The 26,607-nt window shown below is 41.7% G+C and overlaps 1 protein-coding gene across 1 annotated transcript in view; it reads left to right on the forward strand.

Moving 5' to 3' along the window:
- Nucleotides 1-21,548, forward strand: part of LOC112403084 (putative olfactory receptor 10J6) — a 130,335-nt gene extending 108,787 nt beyond the window's left edge. The window contains 2 exon segments of the mRNA XM_024750414.1: nucleotides 20,623-20,845; nucleotides 20,847-21,548. Of these exon segments, the coding sequence (XP_024606182.1) occupies nucleotides 20,623-20,845; nucleotides 20,847-21,548 (925 nt within the window).
- Nucleotides 21,549-26,607: the final 5,059 nt, after the last annotated feature.

Here is a 26,607-nt window from a genome sequence, read left to right on the forward strand (position 1 = left end):
TAGATAAGAAAAAGAATAAAGAAAAAGGTTACTGAAAAGGAAAATGAATACATTTCCCTCAAATCATTTTAAGGTACATAAAGAATATGAAAGTCAGGATAATATACATGGTCTTCAATCTCAAACATGCCACAGTTACTTTGCAAGAAAGTGGGAAAGTAGCTTGACCTCTGGACTATAATGAACTGGAGTATCTCTTTATTTATTAATAAAGAAACATTTTTAAAAAGACTAAAATTTTTCTGAATAAACAAAGATTTAATCACCTCTCCTCTCCAAAACCTTACCACCACATCAGACACCCAGTCTAGTAACAGTGGATTGCAAGTGAGAGAGCTGTAAGACAGACTCTATTTAAGAAGTTTGAAGGTAAATCCAAAGAAAAGAGAGAGGAAAAAAACAAGGACACTAAAGGAAACTGACACCTACAGCAAATAGTAAACACAGCTTATCTCTTAGCTGGATAAACATGTCTGAAATCTCATACTAAAGACCTATTTACTTCAGTTCGTATTACCTATATTATGCCTAGCTTACAAGAAAAAAAGTATAAGATGTGATACAAGATGGGAAAAAGTCTGAAGAGACAAAGTAAGCAGCAGAACCAGACACAGATATGGCAGAGATTTTGGAATTATCAGACTGGAAATTTAAAATAACTATGATGAATATGCTAAGGATTCTAATGGGAAAAGTGGACAACATGCAAGAACAGATGGACACAGTAATCAAAGAGATGGAAAGGCTAAGAAATAATCAAAGGCAAATGTTAAAAATCAAAAACACTTTAACAGAAATGAAGGATACCCTTGATGGACTCATCAGTAGACTGGACACAGTCAAGGAAAGAATCAGTGAGCTTGAAAATCCATCAACAGAAACTTCCCCAAGTGAAATTCAGAATTAAAAAAAAAACAGAGAGAGAGAAGAAGCAAAACAGAATATCAAAGAACTGTGGGACAATTACAAAAAATGTACTATTACACACACAATAGAAATATCAGAAGGAGCAAAAGGAGAGCTATTTGAAGTAATAATGACTGAATTATTAATGACAGACACCAAAACATAGATCCAGGAAATACAGAGAATACCAAACAAAACGAATACCAAAAAATCTACACCGAGGCATATTATATTTAAACTGCAGAATATCAAAGGCACCCAAAACACTTACCAACATATGCATAATCATAGAATCAGAGAAGAGAGAGGGGAAAAAATTCAAAAAAATAATGGCTGAGGGCTTCCCTGTTGGGGCAGTGGTTAAGAATCTACCTGCCAATGCAGAGCACAAGGGTTAGAGCCCTGGTCTGGGAAGATCCCACATGCTGCGGAGCAACTAAGCCTGTGCACCCCAACTACTGAGCATGCCGTCTAGAGCCTGCGAGCCACAAGTACTGAGCCCACGTGCTACAACTACTGAAGCCCGCGTGCCTAGACCCCATGCTCCACAACAAGTGAAGCCACTGCAATGAGAAGCCCACACACCACAATGAAGAGTAATCCCCACTCACCACAACTAGAGAAAGCCCATGCACAGCAACAAAGACCCAATGCAGCCAAAAAAATAAAACAATAAATAATAATAATAATAATGACTATTTCCCAAATTTGAGGGAAAATGTTAATCTACACAGACAAGAAACTCAACTCTAAGTAGTATAAATACAATGAAATACCCATTCAGATACATCATTGCCAAAATGTCAAAAGCCAAACACAGGAAAGAAAATCTTGAAAGCAGCAAGAGAAAAACAACTCATCATGTACACAAGAGAATCTCAATCAGATCAACAAATGACTTCTCATCAGAAGTAACTGAGGCCAGAAGACAGTGGGGTGGTAATATTCAAAGTCCTGAAAGAAAATACTGTCAACCAAGATTCCTATATCCAGCAAAACTACCTTGCAAAAATGAACACGGACTTCCCTGGTGGGGCAGTGGTTGAGAGTCCGCCTGCTGATGCAGGGGACACGGGTTCGTGCCCTGGTCTGGAAAGATTCCACATGCCGCGGAGCAGCTAGGCCTGTGAGCCACGGCTGCTGAGCCTGCGTGTCCAGAGCCTGTGATCTGCAATGGGAGAGGCCACAACAGTGAGAGACCTGTGTACCGCAAAAAAAAAAAACAAAACAAAACAAAAGAACGCAAAATAAACACATTTCTAGGTAAACAGAAATAGAATTTGTTGTTGACAAGCCTGCCTTAGAAGAAATACTACAGAAGTTCCTCAGGCTGAAAGGAATTGACATCAGATATAATTTAAATCCAATGGGGAAAAAAACCAAAGAACTCCATAATGGTAATTATACCATCTTTTATAGTTACCTATATAATCACATACTTTTCTTTCTTATCTACATTTATTAAAAGAGAAAGTACATAAAACAATACCTAAGACTTTCACTTCCAGTAAGCTGAAGTACTTTTCCCTACTCTCTCACTAAGTACAAATGAAAACCCTGGACATTGTATACGAAATAAACATAAAAAGACTGAAAGATGGAGAGAAGGAGGAAGACCAGTTAGAGACCACAGGACCTGAGGAATGACACAGTGGGGAGCTCACTGCATTTTCTTTTGGCCTCATACACCTCAGACCGCAAACTCAAAAAGCCAGTGACCCGAAAATACCAATGGGTGCAGACACAGAAAAGCATCCTGCTGTCAACAAAGGCTGAGTGGACGACCTGGACTTCCACCCCCACCTGGCAATAAAGAGGTGGCCATTCCCTCCCTTCAGAGCAGTGTAAGAGGAGGCCTGCTGAACCATAAGTTTAAATAAGATCCAGATAATACTAAAAATAATATAAAAATAAGATCCAGATAATACTAAAAATATTCAAGTTTCAATCAAACATCATTCATCATACCAAGACCCAGAAATACTTCAAATTGAATGAAAAAAATACATTCAGATACCAACCCCAACATGACACATAGGCTGGAATTATCTAATAAGGATTTTAAAGAAGCCATCATAAAAATGTTTCAATGAACAATTACAAACATGCTTGAAACAAATAAACTAAAAAAAACTCAGCAAAAAATAGGAAGTCTCAATAAAGAAATATAAGATATAAAAGATGAAGCAAATAGAAATTTAGAACTAAAAAAATACAGTAATCCAAATTAAGGATAAGTTCAACAGAAGAATGGAAAGAACAGTAGAAAGAATTGGAATTTGAAATAGAACAACAGAAAGTATCCAATCTGAACAACTAAGAAAATCAACTGAAAAACAATGGATAGAGTCTAAGGAACAAGTAAGACTATAATAAAAGATCTAATGTTCATGTCATCGGAGTGCCAGGGAAAGAGGAGAAAGAGGATGGAACTAAAAAAATATTGGAAGACATACGATTGAGAGTTTCCCAAATTTGTCAAAAGACATAAACCTACAGACTCAAGAATCTGAGCTAACCCCAAACAGAATAAACCAAAAAATATCCACACTGAGACACATCATAGTCAAACTTCTAAAAACAAAAGGCAAAGAAAAAAATAATTGAAAGCAGCCAGAGAGAAATAATGAAAACAATTTGAGTGACAGTGGATTTCTTGTCAGAAACTGTGGAGGAGAGGAGGAAGCTGCACAATATTTTTCAAGTGCTGAAAGAAATGAACTGTTAACCCAGAATTCAACATCTAGTGAAAATAGTCTTCAGTGATGAAAGAGATAAAGACATATTCAGAGAAAGGAAAGCTAAAAATGTGTCACCAGACCTACTCTAAACGAATGGCTAAAAGAAGTTCTCTAAATTGAAAGGGAATAAAAGAAAAATCCTTGGAATATTAGCAAGGAAGGAAGAACACAGTAGGCAAAAATATAGGTGAAAATAATAGACTGCTCTTCTCCTCTTGAGTTTTCTAAATTATGTTCGGCGGTTGAAGAAAAAATTATAACCCTGTCTAATATGGTTACCAGTGTATGCAGAGGAGATATTTAAGATATATATTATGAATAGGAGGGTAAAGGAATCTCAGTCATAGTTATGTAAATCTATACACGTGATAAGATGACATAGAACTACACACACACACACACAATACCTATGTCAAATTCCTGGTTTTGATGTAGTACTATGATTAAGTAAGAGGTAACCATTGGGGAAAACTGGGTGGAAGGTACACTAGACTTCCTGTACTATCTTTGCAACCTATTCCTGTCTCATTCTACGAGGCCAGTATTACCCTGACCCTAAAACCAAAGACTTCACAAGAAAATGAAACTCAGACCAATATCTCTTCTGAATGTAGGTGCAAAAATCCTCAACAAAATAGTAGCAAATTGATTCCAGCACAATATAAAAAGGATTTTACACTATAACTTAGTGGGAACTAACCCAAGAACGCAAGGTTGATTTAACATTCAAAAATTAATTATATGGTATATCCAAACACCAGAATATTATTTAGCCATAAAAATGAATGAAGTACTGATACCAACTACGACATTGTTCAGATGAACCTTGAAAACTTTCTGCAAAGTGAAAGAAGCCACATGAAAGACCACATATTGGATGATTCCACTTATATGAAATGTCCAGAAGAGGCAAATCTACAGAGACAAATTCACAGAATAGTGGTTGCCTGGGGCTGGAGGCTGGAGGGAATGAAGATGACGAGTGACTGCTACTAGGTAGAGGGTTTCTATTTAGGGGAAGAAAAATGTTTTAAATTTAGATTATGGTGATGATAGTGACTCTATAAGTAAACTAAAATCCACTAAATTGTATATTTAAACAGTGAATTCTATGAACTATAAATTGTATCTCAATAAAGTGGTTTTTAAAAACCACAAAAGTTCCCCTCACCCCATATAAGGAACAAGCTTGCCCACTTCCCACCCCCTAGGGAGGGAGAGAGCAAAGGAACCTGTCACTTGTTCTTGCTCCCCACTGCTGCAGCAGGGGCCCCAATAAAGCCTTGCCTGAAAAAAAAAAAAACACACAAAAGTTTTTTGCAATCTGTGTATAATTTAACACAGAGGCAACACCCCTCCTGCTCAGAAATTCCTGAGGATGTTAACACACCACAGCTCAAGACATAGTAACTATCCCAGGAAACTGGTAAATGTGTATGCTTTGTTTACAAAGGCAAAGAAGAGGATAATACCTTTGAGAAATTTCTAGTAATAATGTTTGACCAGAGATATATTTGGACCAAGAAAGGATATGTTCAATTATCGGAAAACTGACTTATGTGCATATTAGTCCTTATCCTGTGAGAATGGATAAATGTGGTGTTGTGGGCAGGGAGAGAGACAGAGGTGTGTGTGTGTGTGTGTGTGTGTGTGTGTGTGTGTAAGTCTGGATATGGAATTTAGAGTTAGTCCACATGGGTCTGAGGCCCAGTTCTTTCCAAGCCCCATCCTGTCACTTATTGTATGAACTTTGGTGAGTCTCTTCATTTTATGGGTGTGGGCTGTGGAGTCAGAGAGCCTGCGTTCAATCTCAGGACTCCACTCCCCAGGGTGGGTCCTAGGACAAGTTGCTCAAACTCGCTGCGTAAAATGCAACGTATAACATTACCTATCTCCGGACTTCCCTGGCAGTCCAGTGGTTAAGACTCCACGCTTGCACTGCATGGGGCGCGGGTTTGATCCCTAGTTGGGGGACTAGGATCCTGCATGCTGTGTGGCGCGGCATGCATAAATAAATATTGATATTACCTATCTCATAGGGTTGTATGAGGATTAAAAGATTGGACACATAAACAACTCAGAAGAGTATCTGGCTTATAAGTTAGCTCTACCCATAGTGATAAGAGCAGCAGCAGTAGTAAAATAGGGAAAATAATGCTTGTAAAAGTATTACACATCTCAAATTAGAAAATGCAGGTAAAATAAGAGTTTTAAAATTAATTAATATATAATTTTAAGGAAGTATTTTAAGGAAATATTATTAAGTAATGTGATTTCCTACTACAGTGTTTGTCACTTTCTAGACCTTCAAATATTAGTTTCCTTCCCCCAAGGCCACACCACCCCACACACAGACACACACAGACACCAGCAGACTGAATTGCAGACTGGTACCTTTTAAATCTGCTTTTATAAAAACCTTGTCTATGTGCTAGGCCCATCTTTTGGGCCTCTAGGACTCATCTCTTCTGCCACCTTCTCTCTTCTGCCAAAGGCACTTGTCACCTTCGTGAAGACTTTGCTTGACTTATTGTTGGGTTTGCTGCAGCTATTTCCTCCCTTAATGTTTCTTTTTTTTTTGCGGTACGCGGGCCTCTCACTGCTGTGGCCTCTCCCGTTGCGGAGCACAGACTCCGGATGCGCAGGCTCAGCGGCCATGGCTCACGGGCCCAGCCGCTCCGCGGCATGTGGGATCCTCCTGGACCGGGACACGAACCCATGTCCCCTGCATCGGCAGGCGGACTCTCAACCACTGTGCCACCAGGGAAGCCCCTTTAATGTTTCTTACAGGTTGAAAAAAAGGAGTAGGAGGAGAACGTGGCCTAAGCTACAGAGGGATCTGATGCATGAAAAAGAGCCCATGGATTTCTTCTTTTCCAGCATGTTTTTCCTCCTTTTCACCCCGAGATAAAGAAAGACTATAAGGGGGCCAGAGGAAATAAGGTCAGATGCTTCTACTGGCTACAGAACGCCAAAATACACAAACACAAGGCCCGGTACTTTGTAAATGCTCATCAGTTCATCCATCCCAAGTTGTATTAAGAGCCCTGTGCTGGGTACCAGGAATGCAGAGATGGATGCAAGCATACCTGTCCTTCTCAAGTTTCTTCAAGTTTGAGCTAGCCATGCTATTTCCTTTGCTTACCCTCATCTTTCTCACCCTACCCAATTTCAGTTCACCTATGTGAATACCCTAATCTTCCATCCTGACTTCATCCTCTCCTGGACTACACCAGGTAGAACTGAGTGCTCATTCCTTTGTGACCAAACTCTCCCCCCACGGTCCCTACCACCCTGACCTCCCCTAGCTGTGTACCTATCCCAGCTTCTGCATATAGACACACCTCAGACATACTGCGAATTCAGTTCCAGACCATCAAAATGAAATGAACATCACAATAAAGGGAGTCACAAAAATGTTTTGGTTTCCCAAGTACATATGTTTATACTAGACTGTAGTCTATTAAGTGTGCATTATGTTAAAAAAAAAAGTACATAACTTAATTAAAAATGTGATCCTGTTGGTAAAAAGCCACTCATCAGCTTGTTCAACACAGGTTGCCACAAACCTTCAATTTGTAAAAATGAAACCACAAGATCTGCAAAGCACAACAAAGCAAAGAGCAAAGAGATATGCCTACCTTTTATTATTATTACTATTATTTTAACATGATGGTCTCTCTCTTGAGAGCCTGAGCTCCTTAGGGATACAGAACCTATCTGGCTTAGGACAGTGACTGGTACATTATAAATACTCAGCACTTATATTTTGAGTGAAAGTATGACAAATTCCTACTAAAAGCTATATATATTTTAATGGAATACACCATGATAAATAATACTAAAATACTTAAAATATGTGCAAACAACTGTGGCAGCAGACATAAAGGAGCAACTAGTGCTGCCTGGGTTGAGCAGAGAGTGGAAAAGAGAGTAGCTGTCAATGATGCTGACCATGATGATGACGGCAGCCCCGATCAATCTATTTTCTATCAGGCACTCTTCTTGTCACTCCTCTCTAGCCACACAGGACGTCTCGCCATTTCTCATTCTGGGATTTTCCTGACTTCAGCTTTTGAATTGCTTTGTGATGATTTTGATCGAGATGTATCTAAAGATGTATACGTGCACGCATGCATGCATACAGCACTGCAATATAAAATATACTACTTACTATGGGTCTGAGTCAAAATAGTTTTACAAAACCCTAATCTAGAGCAACAGATTTTTATCTTTGGTATATGAGAGATTTCTTTGAGAATATGATGGAAAAATGCACACGTGCCCACACTCACAATATTTTGCACACAATTTTAGGGAGTTCACAAACCCACTGAAACCCCTTCAAGAACCCCTTAAGGATCTGTGGACTTCAGCTTCAGAACCGACCCTTATGGTACATCAGATGCTGATCCTAAGACACTAGCATCACTTATTAACCCTCCCTGTCTTCTGTGTGAGACAAAAGAGAGATTCCAGGAGAAGGCAGCCCCTATGCCTGGGACCCTTGACCTTCAGCGGTCTGTTGAAGAAAGAAAAATCACAAGTGGTCAAGATGTGCCTCAATCCTGATTTTGAGGTTAAAAATATGACAAAAGTGTAAGATAGAAAATGAAAAGATTGGCCTTGGAGTTGAAATAACAATGGGTCATTTATATCCAAAATATAGGAATGTGTAAAAATAGATGTTACTATACTAGCCTTTTCCAATGTATTTTCTAGTTCTAACAGTGGAGGTACATAAATATTTCTTAATTAAACACATAACCACCCGTCCAAGAGACAAAAGTGTAAGTTATGAAAGAGCTCTTCAGAGGCAGAACTCCATCGGGAAAAGACATGGGACACAAATAAACTTTCAGCCCCTGCTCACCCGTCAGACGGGAAACTGGGCATTGCTGGGCTCAATTTATTAGAAATTGCATTTCACACCTAGAGAAGAGCAATCAAAGTCACTTGCCCAGAATTAGCCATTGCCACTCCAAATAGCTACCACATAGCCATTATGGAATTAACAACTTTCAAAGGCTTTAGAGCAGGGGTCCCCAACGTTTTTGGCACCAGGAACCGGTTTTGTGGAAGACAATTTTTCCATGGACCGGGTGGGGGGTGGGGTGCAGACAGTTCAGGCAGTAATGCAAGTTATGGGGAGCAAGTGGCAGAGGAAGCTTCGCTCGTTCACCCGCCGCTCACCTCCTGCTGTGTGGCCCGGTTCCCAACAGGCTGCAGACCGGTATTCATCCGTGGCCCAGGCGTTGGGGACCCCCGCTCTAGAGGGACAAGAAATTTTTGAGAAGAGGAGTTCTCAATGAAGGCACCATTCCTTGAGAAGGGACACCCCTCTGTTCTCCCTGTGCTCAGTTTCCAGGGCTGCAATAATTATGTTGTTTTAAAGGGTCTTTGTTTTCTCCTATAAAAGTAAAGGGTACTCCACCTAAATACACACTCTTTAAGTGGCCAGTGGGGATGAATTCATGGAAAGAAGGGCCTCTCTTTTTGCAATTATTTATTTTTCCATCAGCAAATGGTTAAGGAGAGTCTTTTTGAAATGCTTATTAAGGATCATATAACTGAGATCATGGAAGTGGGGACAGTCTCAGGTGGTCCCTGGGATTCTTTAACTGAAGTCACTGGGTCACCATCACTGGGTCTGCTCCATGCACAGGCAAAAGTCAAGTACCAAATGGCCAGGTGAGGTGGGAGCCAGGAGGATTTTCAATTAAAATGCCCCCACATAAGAAGAAGTCATCATAGTGCTCCTGGAGTATTGCCGTCTCGGCAGTCACGTGTACCCTGATCAGAAAGACTGGCTTCTGCCTTCTTTCTGCAGCATGAGTAGAAGAGCAGGTTAAGTGCTTGATCCAGTTCACAACACAGCTTTCTATTTGGTCTACGCATGAGCTGTGAAATGTTCATAAGGAGGAAAAACATTGGCCAGGACTAAAGGTCTCCTGATGAAATGAGTCAATCTGTTAAGAAATGCTTCTGTCCATAGCTATGTACGTGGTATCCTTGGTCTCCATGTACCCCACACTGTAAACAACAGGGCCCAACAGCAGAGAGATGATGGTGTAGGTCTCAGAGATGGTCTATTTTCTACTGAACTGACCAGCTCGGTCTTGAGGTAAGTGATAGAGGCACAACCATATCAGGCAATGACCATGGTGAGGTGGGAGGTACAGGTGGCAAAGCCCAGAGACGAAGCGATCCAAAGCATGGTGGAGGTGATGAGGGCGTCAGTGCAGGAAATGTAAACCAAGCCCATGAAGCCTGAACATATGTGTGGGGAATAAAAAACTGTTTACTCGGGGCTTCCCTGGTGGTGCAGTGGTTGAGAGTCTGCCTGCCGATGCAGGGGACACGGGTTCGTGTCCCGTCCGGGAGGATCCCACATGCCCCGGAGTGGCTGGGCCCGAAAGCCATGGCCACTGAGCCTGCGCGTCTGGAGCCTGTGCTCTGCAACGGGAGAGGCCACAACAGTGAGAGGCCCGCGTACCGCAAAAACAAACAAACAAACAAACAAACAAAAAACTGTTTACTTCATGGATAGGAGTAGCAATAAAGGAATGTTTCATGGCAGGAAGGAGATCACAAAAGAAATAGGCCACCACAGCATCACAGAAATATAAGTGGAACAGGGATGACATCTAGACAGCTACTATACCTGGGCCAGTACTAAAGAAAACACACACCAACTGGGCACACACCCCCTTGTTCACAAACTCTACACCTCAAAGATTTTCACATGACCGCATAACAGCTGGTGATGGTCAAGACGACAAAGAACAGGAGGATTGTTCTGAGACATGAGACTTGAGGGTACTAGGGAATGAGGACCGATGTATATGGTCTCTGAACTAGCCTGTGTGCTCAGGAAGAAGGATGTGGCCAATGTGGTGAGAACCAGGACAGTGGCATTTCCTGACAAGGTGAAGATTCGCACAACAGCACTCACGACGACGGAGGTGCCCGTCAAGGTGAACTCTGTCAGCTTCTGTGAGCTTCTTTCTCTGTATTCTGTAGTTTTAAGGATGTGAATTAAATGGGTGAGCATGGGAAAATTCTCTTGTACTGACATGGACTCTAGGTGCTGGGCAGAAACATGACATAGGGCAAGATAAGATGACAAGAGTGAAACAAGACAGTTCTAGCTAAGACCTCTTGCAGCCGCCCAAGTGAGAAATCTGCCCACGTTTCTTCAGTGCATGTATTCTCTGTCACTACAGGCTGAGAAATGCATTCCTATACATAGAGAGGGGAACTTTTCTCTTCAACATACTTAAGACACAGTCACACCGAGTTCCTGCCATTATATTTTTTCTTCTTTTCACAGCTCCTCCCCCAGATGCTGTTCTCACAAAGGGATGATGAACAGCAAGGAAGTGGTTATGGCCAGTGGGTTCCAATGAATAAAAAAATTTTAATGGATTAAAAAAATCCATTTCAGCAATCAAGATGAATTTTATAAATACGAGGTTGAAGATGAGTGATGCCAAATAAATGAGTGATAATTGAGGGATGTAGAGACGCATAAAGACTGAGAAATGGATATTGTGACATTCTAGAGGCGCATGACAGTTGAATTGTGAAATCAGAAGTGAGATTTCATTGAGGGAGGCTGATCTAGACAGAGGCCTGAACCCAAAAGGAGACAATGACAAATTCATCAGGCAATTTCTTTTATAAATGAACCCTGAAATTAAGACCAAAGAACTGAGATCAAGGGAAGACTCCCATGTACCAACAGGACCTAGAAAGGGAGAGGCCCATCTGTGACTGTGCCAGAATTGGGAAGGGCAGGTAGGAGTCAGCCAGCAGCCTGGAGCTGGAATTTAGAGTCTGAAATCACTTCTTTGGTGGAAAGGTCAGTCATAATCTCAGGTGAACACTGATTTTTCTCTGTCACTGGGTGAAACGTTATGCAGTGGGAAGCAGAGACACAACAGCCTCTCTGTCAAAAACAGACCATCTATAATCTGCATGGGAAACACACAATGGATCCTGAGGCCCCGATAGAAATCTTGCTTCTTTCCTTTTGATCCTTGTCAGAATTACTGCACAGGTTCCTAAGGAAGGGAAGACCTCCCTTTTTCTCCCTCCATCATCCTCTGCAACGTGGCTCCTTTCACACACCCTTTAAGGAAATTGCTCTTTCAAAGGTCACCGATGAAATTTTCATTGCTAAATCCAGCATCCTTTCTACTTAGATCTCTCTGATGCATTTAATACCACTGGACACTGCCTCCTGGAAACTTACATTAACTTGGTTTCCATGACAATATACACACCATCCTTCCGTCTACCAAACATTACTTTTTGTCTTTCTCCCTGACTCTCCCCTTGCTTCCAGCCCTAGGAACCCAAATTTTCCCTCACATCAGTACTTGGTTCCTTGACCTTTGCTCTCTTCTCCCTTCCACTGAAAGAGATAATCTTTTTCTGTTTCATCATCACTTATACGTTGATTCCTCTGAAACCTCTATTTCTAATCTCAAGTGCCACTCACATATTTCAAGTTCTCCACTGGCCTGTTCTACGTGTAGGTCATACTATCATTTCAAATTTAGCATTTTAGGAACCAAACTTATCATTTACCCTCCACCTCCTCCAAATGAACTCCCTCTCAATTGTTTTATCTGCACTAATAGCACCATATTTTTCCAAATCATATGCAATCAGAAGTTTAAGATATGGGACCAAATTAGAGTTTACTCTATGTATCTTTTTTTTAATCTCAGATTTGCCCTTTTTCTTTTACCATAAGACTCTGCCATCAGTCTAAGATTATTTACCTTTGATTTTATTCAACCACCCGTCGGGGTGATAATCAGTTACTCTTGCTGTCTCCATTGCCTCTTTGCTCCATCTACTACAAGTAAATGCTCTTAAATTTCCTTACGGCCAACAGAACATATGGCAAATAATTCTTTATTAGCACCAAAATCCTCTTCTCTTCTCTGACCCCATGTTCTTTTCTCCTTCAATCTCTTCCTATCCAGGCTCTTCCAGTGGTTACTGTGACTTTGTCTTCCATAAATACCCCAGGCTTTAGAAGGAATCTTTCAAGTATTCTTTAATCCCTCAGGTAATCTTCAGTTAGGTCTCGCATCTCTGCCTTCTTCCAGATCTGAGTGTATGCCACGCCCTCTTTGCAGCACTGCCAGTGCCCTCTCCTCCCATCCTCTCTGAAGGCACACTTTACTGCATGCCAGCTGATGTCACCAGGACAACGCTACTTGAGGCACACGGGTGACCCTGCTTCTATTCAACACTTGCCATCTTTCCTCCCCTATCCTCAGTCTTTCCAGAGCCACCCAGACAGGAACCAACACCTCTCACCTGAATTTTCACCGGCAGGAAGGTACCCAGGAACCTCTCAGCAACCACAGGGATTGGCTCACCTTGAGAACTCAACTCAGTTCTACAGACCCAGGATTCATTTTCCTATATTCTGACGTCAGAACCTTCCTTCCTGCAACAGAAAGAATCCACAGTTTCCACTTTGGCTGCTACTGAAGCTCAGGCTAGTTTCCTCCAAGGCATAAGAAACATATTTGAGAGAAGGAGACTAAAGAACAGAATCAGGCCCCACCTCCCCTCCCTTCTTCCCATTCTACTCTGAAACCTACTTTCCAACCCAGCTGGTCTCTTCACAGTGGCTGAACATATATTTTCACGTCCAGCTATAAACTCTGGCACTCGATCCTATCAGTCATATACACTTATCATCCCCCAGGCCAGCTCCATAGCCTCATCTCCCATTAGAGAAGATGCTCTTCTACACTGATCTCCAAACCATCTTTGGTGGACAGAATGATACTTTAGTAATTTTTGATGAAAACTAGAAGCAGTTGCTGGACTCTATATTCTCTAAATTTTATGGCATTCATTAATTAACATATGGGAAAGGGAAGAGCCTAGTACCTGGGTTCCCAGTAAAGGTTATCTCCCAGCTCTTACTTACAGCAGATTCGCTTATGTTACTCAATTGTATTCTACTTTCTGTTTACTACTGTTCTATGTAAAAAGTCTCCACCCTGCTTGAATCATGTGATTCCACTAACATACACTGGGCTCCTTTCATGTGCAGAAATAATAGCTAAGTAAAACAGGTGATATAAAAAGGAATAAGACCTAATGCTCAGCCTTAATCAAGAGAGGATAAGAGATAAATACACTAATAGCTATAATATGAGAAAGACATGGTGATATCCATAAAAAGATTCAAAATGACAATAACCATCCAGACATTTTTCCACGCACTTTATGCGTATTATAGTATACCATTGATGTTCACAATAACACCGTGAGGTGGATAGTTTTATCTTTGTTTTGAAGAAAAGGAAAGCAAGGTTCAGAGAGGTTGAGCGGCTTTCACAAGACTCAACCACTAATATTATGGGTGCCCCCCATAATCTGGTCTCCGCTTACCTCTTTAAGATACAACTCTTAGCATAGCAATTGGCTTCCCAATTATAACACTACAAAATAATTGTGAGATGTTATTATTAGTTATTTTCATTACTATGAAAACCATGGAGCAGAGTGTCTGGCATATCCTCAACAGATATTAAGTCCCTTCTCAGAGAAGCAAGGACCCCAAAGAAAATTTGCCTGCGTATGAGAAATAAGGTAGGCTTTGTCCACAGATAACAGAATATGAAGCCAAAAGACAGCATCCAGTGGGGCTTCAGAATAACCGAGCAATTACTTTATTTACCTATTTATTTATTTATTTATAGCTGCATTGGGTCTTCGTTGCTGCGCACAGGCTTTCTCTAAGTGCAGCGAGCAGGGGCTACGCTTCATGTGGTGCATTGTCATTGTGGTGGCTTCTCTTGTTGCGGAGCACAGGCTCTAGGCACGTGGGCTTCAGTAATTGTGGCACACGGTTTCTGTAGTTGTGGCTCACTGGCTCTAGAGCACAGGCTCAGTAGTTGTGGTGCACGGGCTTAGTTGCTCCACAGCATGTGGTATCTTCCCGGACCAAGGCTCGAACCCATGTCACCTGCCTTGGCAGGCAGATTCTTAACCACTGTGCCACTAGGGAAGTCTCCAAGTGATTACTTCTAACTCATGTGTCCATTCACCCAGGATGGACAAAGAGGCAGCCACCAGACCCAGTAAAGTAGGTTGGAGCATTTAGCAACACAGCCCCAGGGCTGGGCTTACCAGAAAAGTCTATAAAGGACTTTGCCCTAATGAGAGGGCTTGAAGCTTTCTCTATGTTTTATATGGGAACTGTGGGGAGGTCTGAGGTTAAAGCAACAAGGTCTCCTTGAGTCTGGGATATGCCTTAGCTCAGACTTGAGTTGGGTGAGGATAAAAAAAGAGATTTTCTCTTGTCCTCACTAGAAAGCAGCAATGTATAGTCACCTTTGGAGAGTAACATGGAGATTTTCTAGGCCTTCATGGTACTTCCTCTACTTACAAAGAACAGGTATCCAAGAACATTCGAAGAACATAAGGAAAACTGAAACATGACCTGAGTCACCTTTAATCCTTACCTTGATGTGACTAAATAGCTGATTAACTTATAATCTAAACTCCATTTGTGCTCCAGACTTGTCCACTTAGGTTTTGTCTGACCGTGGCCATTCTTCTGTGAGTTCAATATGGGAGATGCAAAGCGGCTCCACCATATGTTGGGGCAGTGGTCAAGGTACACACATCATGTCACATACAACCACAGGATACAAAGCAAAACGAATCTAATGTTATTGATAAGTTACACTGAGGCCCATAGTCTACAAGGGGCTGATCCAACTGTGTCTGGAGCAAGGAGGCAAAGACAAATGTAAAGCATTTCATCCAGAGCTCTAGCTGCTACAGTAACTTCTCATTGTAACCTCATGGGGTTCTTGTGAGGATTAGATGTGATGAGACATTCACAGCACCTACTCAGTACACGTTCTGGCACCAAGTAAGTGCTAAGTGTCAACTAAGACACAAAGGAAAATGAGAATTACCACCTAAAACTTCAAATCATCTGCTTTAAACTTCTTGGTATATTCCTACAAACAAAAAGAAACATTCATGCTCTATTTTCAGTCTCTGCTCCCAACCCTAATCCTTCCCTAACCAAACCCGTGTATGTCTCCTGCTAGTAGCAGAAATGGGATAAGTTCTTCCCATAGACACTGAGGGGCACCACATCTGACTTTTATACAAGTACATTTTCACCGATAGTAACTAAACAAGGGCAACACACTAACATGGATTCAAAAGAACAAAAGATAGTGCCATGTGACATTCAACACATCTTTGTCTGAGTTGAGCTATTTTTCTCCAGGAGAAAAAGAAAGAACCAGGCCATGTGAGACCAAAGCTTGCCCAATATTCCCTGCATGATTCATTTGTAATGAGATCTCCCAGCTCATTTCTGGATTCTGACTCCATGCAGACCCACGGGATGCACAGTAAGTCTCTTGGCAAATGAACCCTGGAGACAAGAGCTAGACAACAGGAATTCTCCTCTGAGAGTCCCTTCCAAATCAGATTTAAAGGGGCAGCTCCTCGAAGGTCAGAGGTGCTCAGGGTGAATGTGTCACCCTGTGCTTCAAACAGAGTGCAGTGAACTGTAAGTGACCTAATAATGTAATAAGGCTGACCTAGAATCTAATAAGGCTGAGTTTTGTAAGGTACCAAGATTCTATTATTTCTTCTAGCAAAAAAATGACAATCATCAGTTTTCTTGGCATTGCAGTGACGTCTTGTAAGTAAGTCATAATTGCCTGCTATGCTCTAAAACCAGAAAAGAGCACAGGCAGATTCTACAGACTCAAGAAGGTGGGGGAATTCCTTCGAGTACGAGAAGGCTTCTGTCCCAAAGAAAAGTCATCATTTTCTTGTTTATTCAAATAGTTCCCATAATCACCATTTTCTTAAGAAGTCAGCTCCTCCATTCCTGGATCCTTACACCTATTTTGTTTAATGAAAGGAAAAGAAAGGAAAGGACAGAATGGCAAGTTTGGCAAAAAGACAATGTCATTATTTTTTTAGCTGCACAACTCTTTTTAACACAAAATTATAATTATAGAGACTTCGACTACCTTGCATATTTTACTTTTTAAAACAGATTCTGTTTCTAGGCACAGATTTTGCTTATAAAGATGTAGATAATTTTAAGTACCCATGAGTTTTGTCATAATTTCTTCCCCTTGCAAATGGTATTTCCTTTATACCCTCAAATTATTTTTCCCCCTCTATCTTATTTTTCTTTTTCCTCTAGTCAGAGTATCGGCTTCATGACTAAAATTTTGATGCATGAGCACATTTCAGTATTCTTACTCCCCCACAGGGCTTTTGTCCTTCTGGAGTATTTAAATCATTTTGAAAGCTCCTTTCTATTCTATACTATGCTTTTGAGATTGTCTACTTGTGTGTCCCTCACACAGAAACACCCCGAGGGTTCAGGCACAGAGAGGAACCAGATTTGGGTGGTAGAAGGGCTGCTGCTCCAGTACCCAGCTGCAGTCACTTCTGGCTGGGGTGACTCAAAAGAGCAACCAGGGGGAAAAGAGGAGGCAGCCATCTGGTGCTAAAATCATCCTTAAGTTCATTGACACCTGTTCCAACTGCTGAGAACTCATCCCAGCCAATCTCCACCAGTGGAACTGACCTACCCGTTCCACACACTTCTTCGGCCCCGTGGTGCTCTCTACGACCTATCCTCCCCTCCCCTCCGAAGGTGAACACTGGGGTCTGTTCACCCAATGTCTTCCATGCAAGAATGGAAGACACCCCAGGAGGACTCACAATGTGATCTACTCCCACATCCCATACTTCCCCATCTCCTTCACTGGGGCCTGCCTCACCTCCAGGGGCAGTAATAGCCCTGTGTTGGTCATTTCAGCCACACAGTCCTTGACAGTAACAATTTTGGATTGCACTTCAAAAAGAGACAGGTTAGGGCTTCCCTGGTGACGCAGTGGTTGGGAGTCCGCCTGCCGATGCAGGGGAAGATAGAAGGCAATTGCTCTTAATCTGTATTCTTAGTCTTTAATGCTAAAACATCCCTGGAGATGTGACAAGATGGAGTGAACCGCACCCTAGAACTACTGACGTGGACAGCAATGGTCGGGAGGAATACTTGGAAAAATATTCCAAGAGTGATGAGCGTGTGACACCTACTCTAGGAAGTACAGCTAACCACCAAAGTGCACTTTATGGAGGGTGAATCCCACTCACTACAGGGCTCTTTGTTTATTTTGGCTAAAGGGCATGTGGAAGCTTGGGCTGTGCCTGAGTTCCTCTGGAAGGAGAAATGATAGCTCCTCCTAGTGGCAGAACATCACCCTTCCCTCACCTACTACACAACTTGCCTCTAAATAACTACTAACACGGAAAGAACGCTGCTTTGAACATTTGCATTGAACATTTGCATTATGTGCTCCCACGTGTCTTGAGCTGGCCTTCTTTTTGCATTTTTTCCCTCAAGTTCTAAGAATATCCTGCCTTAAGATAGTCTTTCATTGTCTGTTCAATCCAATTCAAATGTTCACCACAGGCAATAAACTTCTTTCTCACCCCTCTTTTTCTCCTGGGCTTATGTACCTGGGCCACATTCCCTGGTCATCAGCCATCCTGTTTATAACTTTACAATTTATTCAAAGAAAGTAACTTTATTTTTACCTGAGGTATACTTATAGCATATCCAGCTGATTCGGGGTGAAAGCAGTACTTTTCAGGCCCTAAGGACACCAGGGATTTTCTTCCTCCTCCTGACTCAATTCAGCTTTTCTTCTTCTTCCCTACTCCAAATATGTCTATGGCTTTCCTGGCTTAATACTTTCTTAACCATTTTTTGTAACTCACTGCAATAGGCTCATCAGGAAAGGGGAAAGGCACATACGATCTGCTGTTCTCATCAATGACATGTTAAAAGTTCTTTCTTGTTTCCTCCCTGTAACCAGGCTTTCCAGCCCAAGACTCTACTGAAACTGGCCAGTACCTCACCAGTGACCTCCTTCTTCCTCGATCTAATATCTGTTCTCAGTTGTCATCCTCCTTGACTTCTCTAAACTATCCATGAGCTATACATTTATGCTCAAAATTAAAATAAAGGCCATAATCCTCATAATCTCACCATATATTATAGGTGAGATTCCTATAATCTCACCCCCACCCGAAGATAACGGTCAACCCGTGATAATATCAGCTGTATATTCTTTCAGACTTTTTGCATATATAAATGTATGCATTCACACACACAGACACTTTTAACCATACGGCAACCCACCGTGTTATTGTTCTTTATATAGCTTTCTATTGCTCTTATTTAATGCATTCCACACATCTGTCTATGGAAGTACATTAGAGTAGCACTGTTCAACACAACTTTCACCAAGGAAGGAAATGTTTGATATCCGTGCTGCCCAACAGAGTAGCCACTATTCATGTGCTGCTTTTGGGCACTTGAAATGTGGCTAGTGGGACAGATGAACTGAATTTTTCCTTTAATTTTAAGTAGCCACAGGTCTACAGCTCTACCTCATCCTTCCTAAAAAGCTGCTTAGGTTGCACTGACACTCTTTCATCTCTACCTATCCAATTGGTATCTTGGCAGCCTCTTAATATAAATTACTTGAATTAGTGGCACACTCATTTCTACTTTAAATGTCTACCTTCTTATTTCCCACAATGGTACTTCCCAGAATATCCACAACATTTTCTAGATTGTGTTTCCCAGATTCCTAGGAATCTAGATTCACTAAGAATCTAGAATGTTTTCTAGATTGCTACTGTAAGTTTCCTAGATTTGCCAAAATCCTCCAGCCTGCTAGTGTTATCTTGTTCTTTGCAGAAAATGGTTCAAACCACCATTTGATATGTGGTGGCGATCCCAGAGTCCCTCACCAAATTTCCAGAAAATACTGTGTGTGCTTGCAAGGGGGAAGATAGGACAAGAGAGGCCCTGTACTTCTTCCAATCATTACTAGCAAGATGTTTTCTTCCTCCCTCTGGATTTTACCTCTTGCATATGGTACCCTTTTTCTGCACTGCCATCACCCAACTCTCTCCACTTTTCCAAACACCACTAACTCAAGATTGTACATATGACAGCTGTAAATGGAAGTTTGGGGCTCTTGGGGGGTTTTACATCACAATATAGTTTAGCAAACAATTTAAAATCAATTATTACACCTCTTTTATTTTTAAAATTCCCTCTGCCAAAAAGAAATCGGTTCTTTCTTTCATTAAAGTTTCAGCCTTCTGACATGTCGCTGGTCCTCCTCTCTTTTCCAACAATTTCCCCCTTTTCTCCTTATTTTACTCACACCTAAACCCTCAAATCCCTGTTAATACTTTTACAACAAAGCAACTTTGCCAACAGTTTGTCTCAGCTAGACCATCCTGGCTGAGCCCCCCAATACCTCAACTTCACTCCCACTAACGTGTCCCTAAAGACCAGCTCTCCTGAGATTAATTCTGCTCCCTGTACACTGTTCCCAGAAGTTTTTCCTAAGTGGCACCAGTGATTTTAATTCAATAAGTCTAACTCTTTCATCTCCATTTTGTTGTGCCAGCTTCTCATACTTTCCCTAGAAGATAAACAAAGGCAAAGCTGGGATGGTGGAGGCTCAGGTGCCCTGCAGCTTACATGTCATTAAAAGAAACAACCTTCCATCCACGCTCTACAAAAACAACAACATATTCAGGATAAGAACTTGAAAGGATATGTGAAGTAGTCTCACATATTGGTCATTCCCTAGAGGCTTAAGAAAAGATTAAGGAGACAGTAAAAATTGAAAAAAGGGAGGAGGCTAAAGTAGCCATAGAGCTATGCCAGCACCCTCCTGATTATATACAGTGAGGAAATAGACTCGTGTGTGTGTGCGTGCATGTGTGTGTGTGTGTGTGTGTGTGTGTGTCCTCACACTTCTCTCTCTATCCCTGTTTTAGAGGCCACGATGGGAATTTCTCCATGTTGACTCCCTGCATTGCTTTCAGGCACTGAAACTGAAGAATGCAGAGAAAAAAACCTCACAGAAGTGACAGAGTTCATTTTCCTAGGATTCTCCAGATTCCATGAACACCGGATCACCCTCTTTGCAGTTTTTCTCATCCTGTATACATTAACCCTGGCTGGCAATGCCATCATCGTGACCATTATCCACATTGACTGTCACCTCCACATGCCCATATACTTCTTCCTGAGCATCCTGGCCAGTTCAGAGACTGTGTACACATTGGTCCACCATTCCACGGATGCTCTCTGGCCTCATAGCCCAGAACCAGCCAATCTCCTTGGCAGGCTGTACCACTCAAGTGTTCTTCTTTGTTACCTTAGCCATCAACAACCGCTTTCTGCTCACAGTGATGGGATATGACCACTATGTGACCATCTGCAACCCCCTGAGATACACACTCATCATGAGCAAGAGGGTGTGTGTCCAGCTGATGTGTGGAGCCTTCAGCACTGGCCTGGCCATGGCAGCTGTCCAGGTGACATCCATATTTACCTTACCATTTTGTCACAGATTGGTTGGTCATTTCTTCTGTGACATCCTCCCTGTCATAAAACTCTCCCGGATTGATACCACTGTCAATGAGATCATCAATTTTGTTGTCAGTTTATCAGTGATCCTGGTTCCCATGGGCCTGGTCTTCATCTCCTACGTTCTTATCATCTCCACCATCCTCAATACCGCCTCAGCCGAGGGCCAGAAGAAGGCCTTTGCCATATGTGCCTCCCACCTCACCACGGTCATGGTCCACTACAGTTGTGCCTCCACTGACTACCTCAAGCCTAAGTCAGAAAATTCTGTAGAACAAGACCTCCTTCTCTCAGTGACCTACACCATCATCACTCCCCTTCTGAACTGTGTTGTTTACAGTCTGAGGAACAAGAAGGTCAAGGATTCCCTACGCAGAGCTGTGGGCAGAAACATTTCTTAATCCACTGACCCTTTTTATAAAGAGCAGTATGTGTTCTCATTGCATCCAACCTCACAAGTCTGTCCTGTGCAGTCTGTCCTGTAATGAGATGTGTACAACTTGCTTCAGCACCCTTATTACAAAAATCACCATCTTCGCCTCCACATATTTCAAGCTTTTGTCCAGGCATTTTCAACTGGGCATTTAAGAGGTGAGGAAGGTGGGCATGATTTTTTAAAAAGCATACCAGATTTCCAGGGTAGGGCAGGGGACTTCTTAAAAGCATATTAAATGTGGTCATTTTATGTTTGAAAAAAATTTTTTTAAATCTCTATTACTTTCAAAATACAACCTGCAGAAAATAAAACTGGATAAAATCTTCCCAGCAGGATAATAGTAAACAGTAAGGAAGAAAATTATACTAGAACCTTTGGGAAAGGTCAGATGCATGTTATTTTTTTTAATTAAGAAAGTTGGAAATCACTGGTTTAGCCCTTGAAATTTCAGCCTTTATTATTTGATTTACCCTAGAGGCTTTGCTTCCATCCAATATGGTCTTCAGAATGCTGACCAAGGCTGTAAATGGTGAACAGCTCTTGTCTCTCTGTGCTAATCCAGTTCTCTCTGGCTGCTGGTTCTCTCCATGGAGTCAGCTTCTCTCTAGTCATGAAGAATAACAAGTTGTTCAAAAAAGAGCTCTACCCTATTTGGAGTGAGAATCATAAAGGTATTCTTCATTGGCACACACCACGGCACTTCCTGGATAACACCAAAAAGAAAAAATAGAACAAAACCAACAGCACCAGCAGTCAGAAGTAGTTCAGAGATTTGTTTAATCACTCAATTCACCAAAAAAAGGCTAAAAAGAAAATAATCTCTACTTCTACTAGAGTCTCTTTAAGGGAACCATGTTTTTCCCCAGGGCTTCCCGGGAGTTTTTCTGGTTTCATGCCACTGGTACATACCTGCTATACTGTTGTCTTGGGTGGTGCTAGGGGGAATCAAAGACTCTTTTGTCCGTGCATCTTTCTACTAAAGTATTTTGTGTTAAAAATGTTTCTCTGCTCATCCCTTAATGTTCTTTGTCTTCTTACTGAAGGGAGTGATTTCCTTTCCCTCTACTGAGAAGGGGTAGGTAACATCCAAGGAGCTCATCTAGAGTACGATCTAGCTTTACAGACTTTTGAGATCCTAGGTGGGAAGACCATACTTCTTTCAAGGTCTGGTCATCTCTTTCTAGCTTCTGTCCAGTGTCTTTGAAATTTCTGCAGCATAAGAAGCAAGGCTTCCTACAGAAGCTTTTGAGAGGTCAAGAGCTCGGTCTGAGAGTCCTGGACTTGTCATAGGTCTTCCCTGACAGTGCTCTCAGGATCAGTCCACCCCGCAGCCATCCCCCCCCACACTCATAGACGACATCCCCTGAGGAATAGACGCATGCCTTCCTCCAGAATGAGAATGAGTCTCCTTGACACTATAAACGGACCCCCTCTCACTACCACCAAGAATACCTATAGGGCTGACTCTTAATTGTTACCCATCCTCCTCAATTCCCTCTGGACTAGCAACTGCTCTTAGATCTGTCCTTTTGTATGAAGAAGGAAGGCTGTGGGACAGGGAGGGTCAGTGTGAGCAGGAAAGTGGGGTAACAATGAGAAGCTGGGTGGTGGTCAAACCTGTTCTAACCATGTGCAGCTGCAGCGGCTGCCTCCCCCTGCTCATTACTCCCTTTCGACTTCTCCACGGAGCCATTCTTTCAGCAGTCCAGGGATCAAAGACCAAAGGTTTCTCCAGTGTTCTTCCTCCATCTCAATGCCCACAACAACAGATACATCACATGCCCCATGTGTAATCAGAAGTTAAACATCAGAGTTGGGCCCAAGCAGAGCTGCCAGAAAAGATGAGTCTGAAACCTTGAAGGAAAAACATCTCCTTCTCCAGATCTGTTGCCTACAATGACTCAACTACATGTGCAATTTATAAAAATATATGTGCTGCTTTTTTTAGATAATAAGCTGCTGCATTATGTGGTAGGAAGGGTAGATGACCTGGAATCACAAGTCCTGAGTTCAGGTCCTGGCTCTATCCCCATCAGCACATTTTATGAAGATAATGTTTTTCATTCTGCCTCACTAGCCATCAAAAACAGTTTTAATGCCCTTACCTATTTATCCTGTGCTGTTATCCTGTTTATAAATGCTGCCTTACATTTTCTAGAGCAGTATCATTTACCTCATTCCCACCTAGGCAATTTGTTGATCTTTCTTATTTGCCCCAAAAGTTCTTTGTGCAAAATTATATTAGGATAGCACTTTTCCCATTGTGCTTTCGTTGCTTACTTGTGAGTCTGTTTCTATCACTGAATCACAAGCATATTGGGATCAGGAACTGTTTCTCTCACTGTTAAACCCTGTGCCTGGTACAGTGCTGGGTAGAATGGGTGCTTAATAGTCAAGTACCGACTGTGTACCAAGCACTATGCTTGGACTTGCTGGCAAGTTTTGATCAGCTAGACACACCTGCCCTGCCTTTCTGTGTCCTCTGCAGTTGGCCCTCACCTAAAAACAAAGAGTAATAAACAGATTCATAGCGACAGGGTCACTTGGTTCTATACTTCCTCCTTCCCTGGATTTTCTATAAGCCAACTGCTCAGTTGCTCCAAGACCCTTCTCACTGTCAGTATTAATTTAGTCATTGCACTATTAATCCCTTAGCAACACAGAACTAAAACAGTTGAGTTTTTTTCATTAAAGAATATGGAGTTACCATTAAAAAAATCATTTCTACCCATACTACGGTATAACCTTCAAAGCTTATTTAAAAAGAAATAAGTTTTTAAACAAAGAGTGATATGCTATATAAAATTAAGAATCAGGACACTTATCATAAGGTCCTAAGTAAAATAAGTCAGACAAATACTGTATGAGCTCACTCATATGTAGAATCTTAAAAAAAAAAAAACAAAAAAAAAAACCTCATAGAAAAAGAGAACAGGTTGGTGGTTGCCAGAGGCAGGGTTTGGGGAAATTGAATGAAGGCAGTCAAAAGGTACAAACTTCCAGTTATGAGATAAATTAAGTTCTGAGGATGTAGCAAACAACATGATGACTCTAGGTAACAATACTGTATTACATATTTGAAAGTTGCTGAGAGAGTAGATCTTAAAAGTTCTCATCACAAGGGAAAAAAATTTTGTACCTACATGTGGTAATAGATGTTAACTTGTGGTATTCATTTTACAACATCTATATATATCAAATCACCATGTTGCATACCTTAAACTTATACAATATTACATGTCAATTAGAGCTCAACAAAAACTGAGGAAAAAAAGAATCAAGATATCTCCAAATTACACTTTTGGGAAAATGACAGACAAATCCATTATGAGGCCAAAAATTCTTCCAAAATGTTAGATTTTAAATCATTTTATGGCAAACGCTCAGGCCCCCTTTTAACGGGGCACTCACCACATCATTTTCCAGTCCCTATTTCTCCTGCCACGAAGGTAGTAAGAGGGGAGAAAGAAAACACGGAAACACCGCCCATCTGCCATAAAAAGCTTGGTTGTGGGATTAGCTCTGGAAAATGGGAGAGGAAAGAAATAGGCAGGAGATGACACGGAGGTATAGATTAGCGGCATATGTCATGTGGCTCTAGCTCTTCAGAAACTCATCTCTGAAGGGAACAGGAGTTCCAAACCAGTAAAGTGAGTGGTATACAGCAGAAGGCAACTGCCATTTACTGAGGGTTTACTACATGGCAGGCACTATGCTAAGTCGTAGTCATATACATTATTTCACTTAATAATACTTCAGCTTTATAGTACTTTGCATTTCATGACAGTCTTCAAATATAATATCCTACTTTCTCCTTTCAATAACCTTATGAGGTATGCATTTTTATGCCCACATTTTAGGTTAATGGTGGAAATGTCAACTGACTTTTGCTTCAAGTCACACAGTTGGTAACTGACTGAACTAGAACTGATACCACGATCCACTAGTTGACTTCAAACTATGTCTTCTTCACTGTATTACCACCATTTCTCATCTGTAATCTTTTTGAAAGACACTATATTCTTTGAGTTACTCTGGTTTCATTCTGGACATCACTGCCACCAAAAAGTCTTCTCTAAATAACTTACGAGGTGTTCCTTCCATGAGCTACCACACCCCTCTAAGCTGGTGGCTGCCTTAGCAGTGCATTCAAGTTGCCCATTTCCTAGTCTGCCTCCCTCACCTCACAGCAAACCCCTTGACAGAAGAACTGCTTCTGTATCCCCAGTGCCTAGCACAGTTCTTGGCTTAAGACAGATCAATAAATATTTATCAAACCTGAAAGCTAACTGCATAATGGGCCCCTTTGAACCTGCTTCTTGATGGCTAAGTATTGACGAGTGTCCACTGCTCTCCTGTGCTGTGAAGCATCCAGGCTCTCTGGATGGCAGTTTTTGCCTCTGTTTGGAAGAGCTCACAGATTCTTCTGCTTTGGAAATTTTGGGTACCTTCTGTTATTCCTTTTTCTCCTTTCTTGTTTTCCGGATATGAGCTGTCACATTTCCGAGCTGTCCGTGTGCTGGACTGCAGCAGCCACCCTTTCTTACACACAGTCTCCAAATCATGGCTGAGGAATAAACGCAGAGGAGCCACACAGAGAGGCAAAATAAGACTCCCTGAGAGAGAGCATTGCATGAAGCAAAGAAACAAGAATCTGGAATCAGACTGCATGGGCTCTAATCTTACCTCTGCCCCTCACTAGATATTCTCGCCTCTCTAGGCATCTATTCCCAGATCTTTCTTAATGGGGTAGTGACAGTCCCTAAAATTATTCCCACTTTTAGAGCTGGAGTTTAGCAAAGTTAAGTAAAATTTGATCAATTCAGGAAAGGTATATTGCATGCTAGACACTGGGGCTAGAGTAATAGTAAGCTATCACAATCCCTGCCTTCCTAGTGCTAAGAGGGGTGTCCAAAAATTAAGCAAGTAGTGATAAACCTTATGATGTGAGAAATACTGGATGCTATTGGAATACATATTGGTGGGTTCTAACCAAATCTCAGGGGTCAGGGAAGAGCAAACTG

The sequence above is a fragment of the Neophocaena asiaeorientalis genome, unplaced genomic scaffold (genome assembly GCF_003031525.2).
Source record: "Neophocaena asiaeorientalis asiaeorientalis breed wild unplaced genomic scaffold, Neophocaena_asiaeorientalis_V1.1 scaffold315, whole genome shotgun sequence".
In the NCBI taxonomy this organism is placed as follows: Eukaryota; Metazoa; Chordata; class Mammalia; order Artiodactyla; family Phocoenidae; genus Neophocaena; species Neophocaena asiaeorientalis.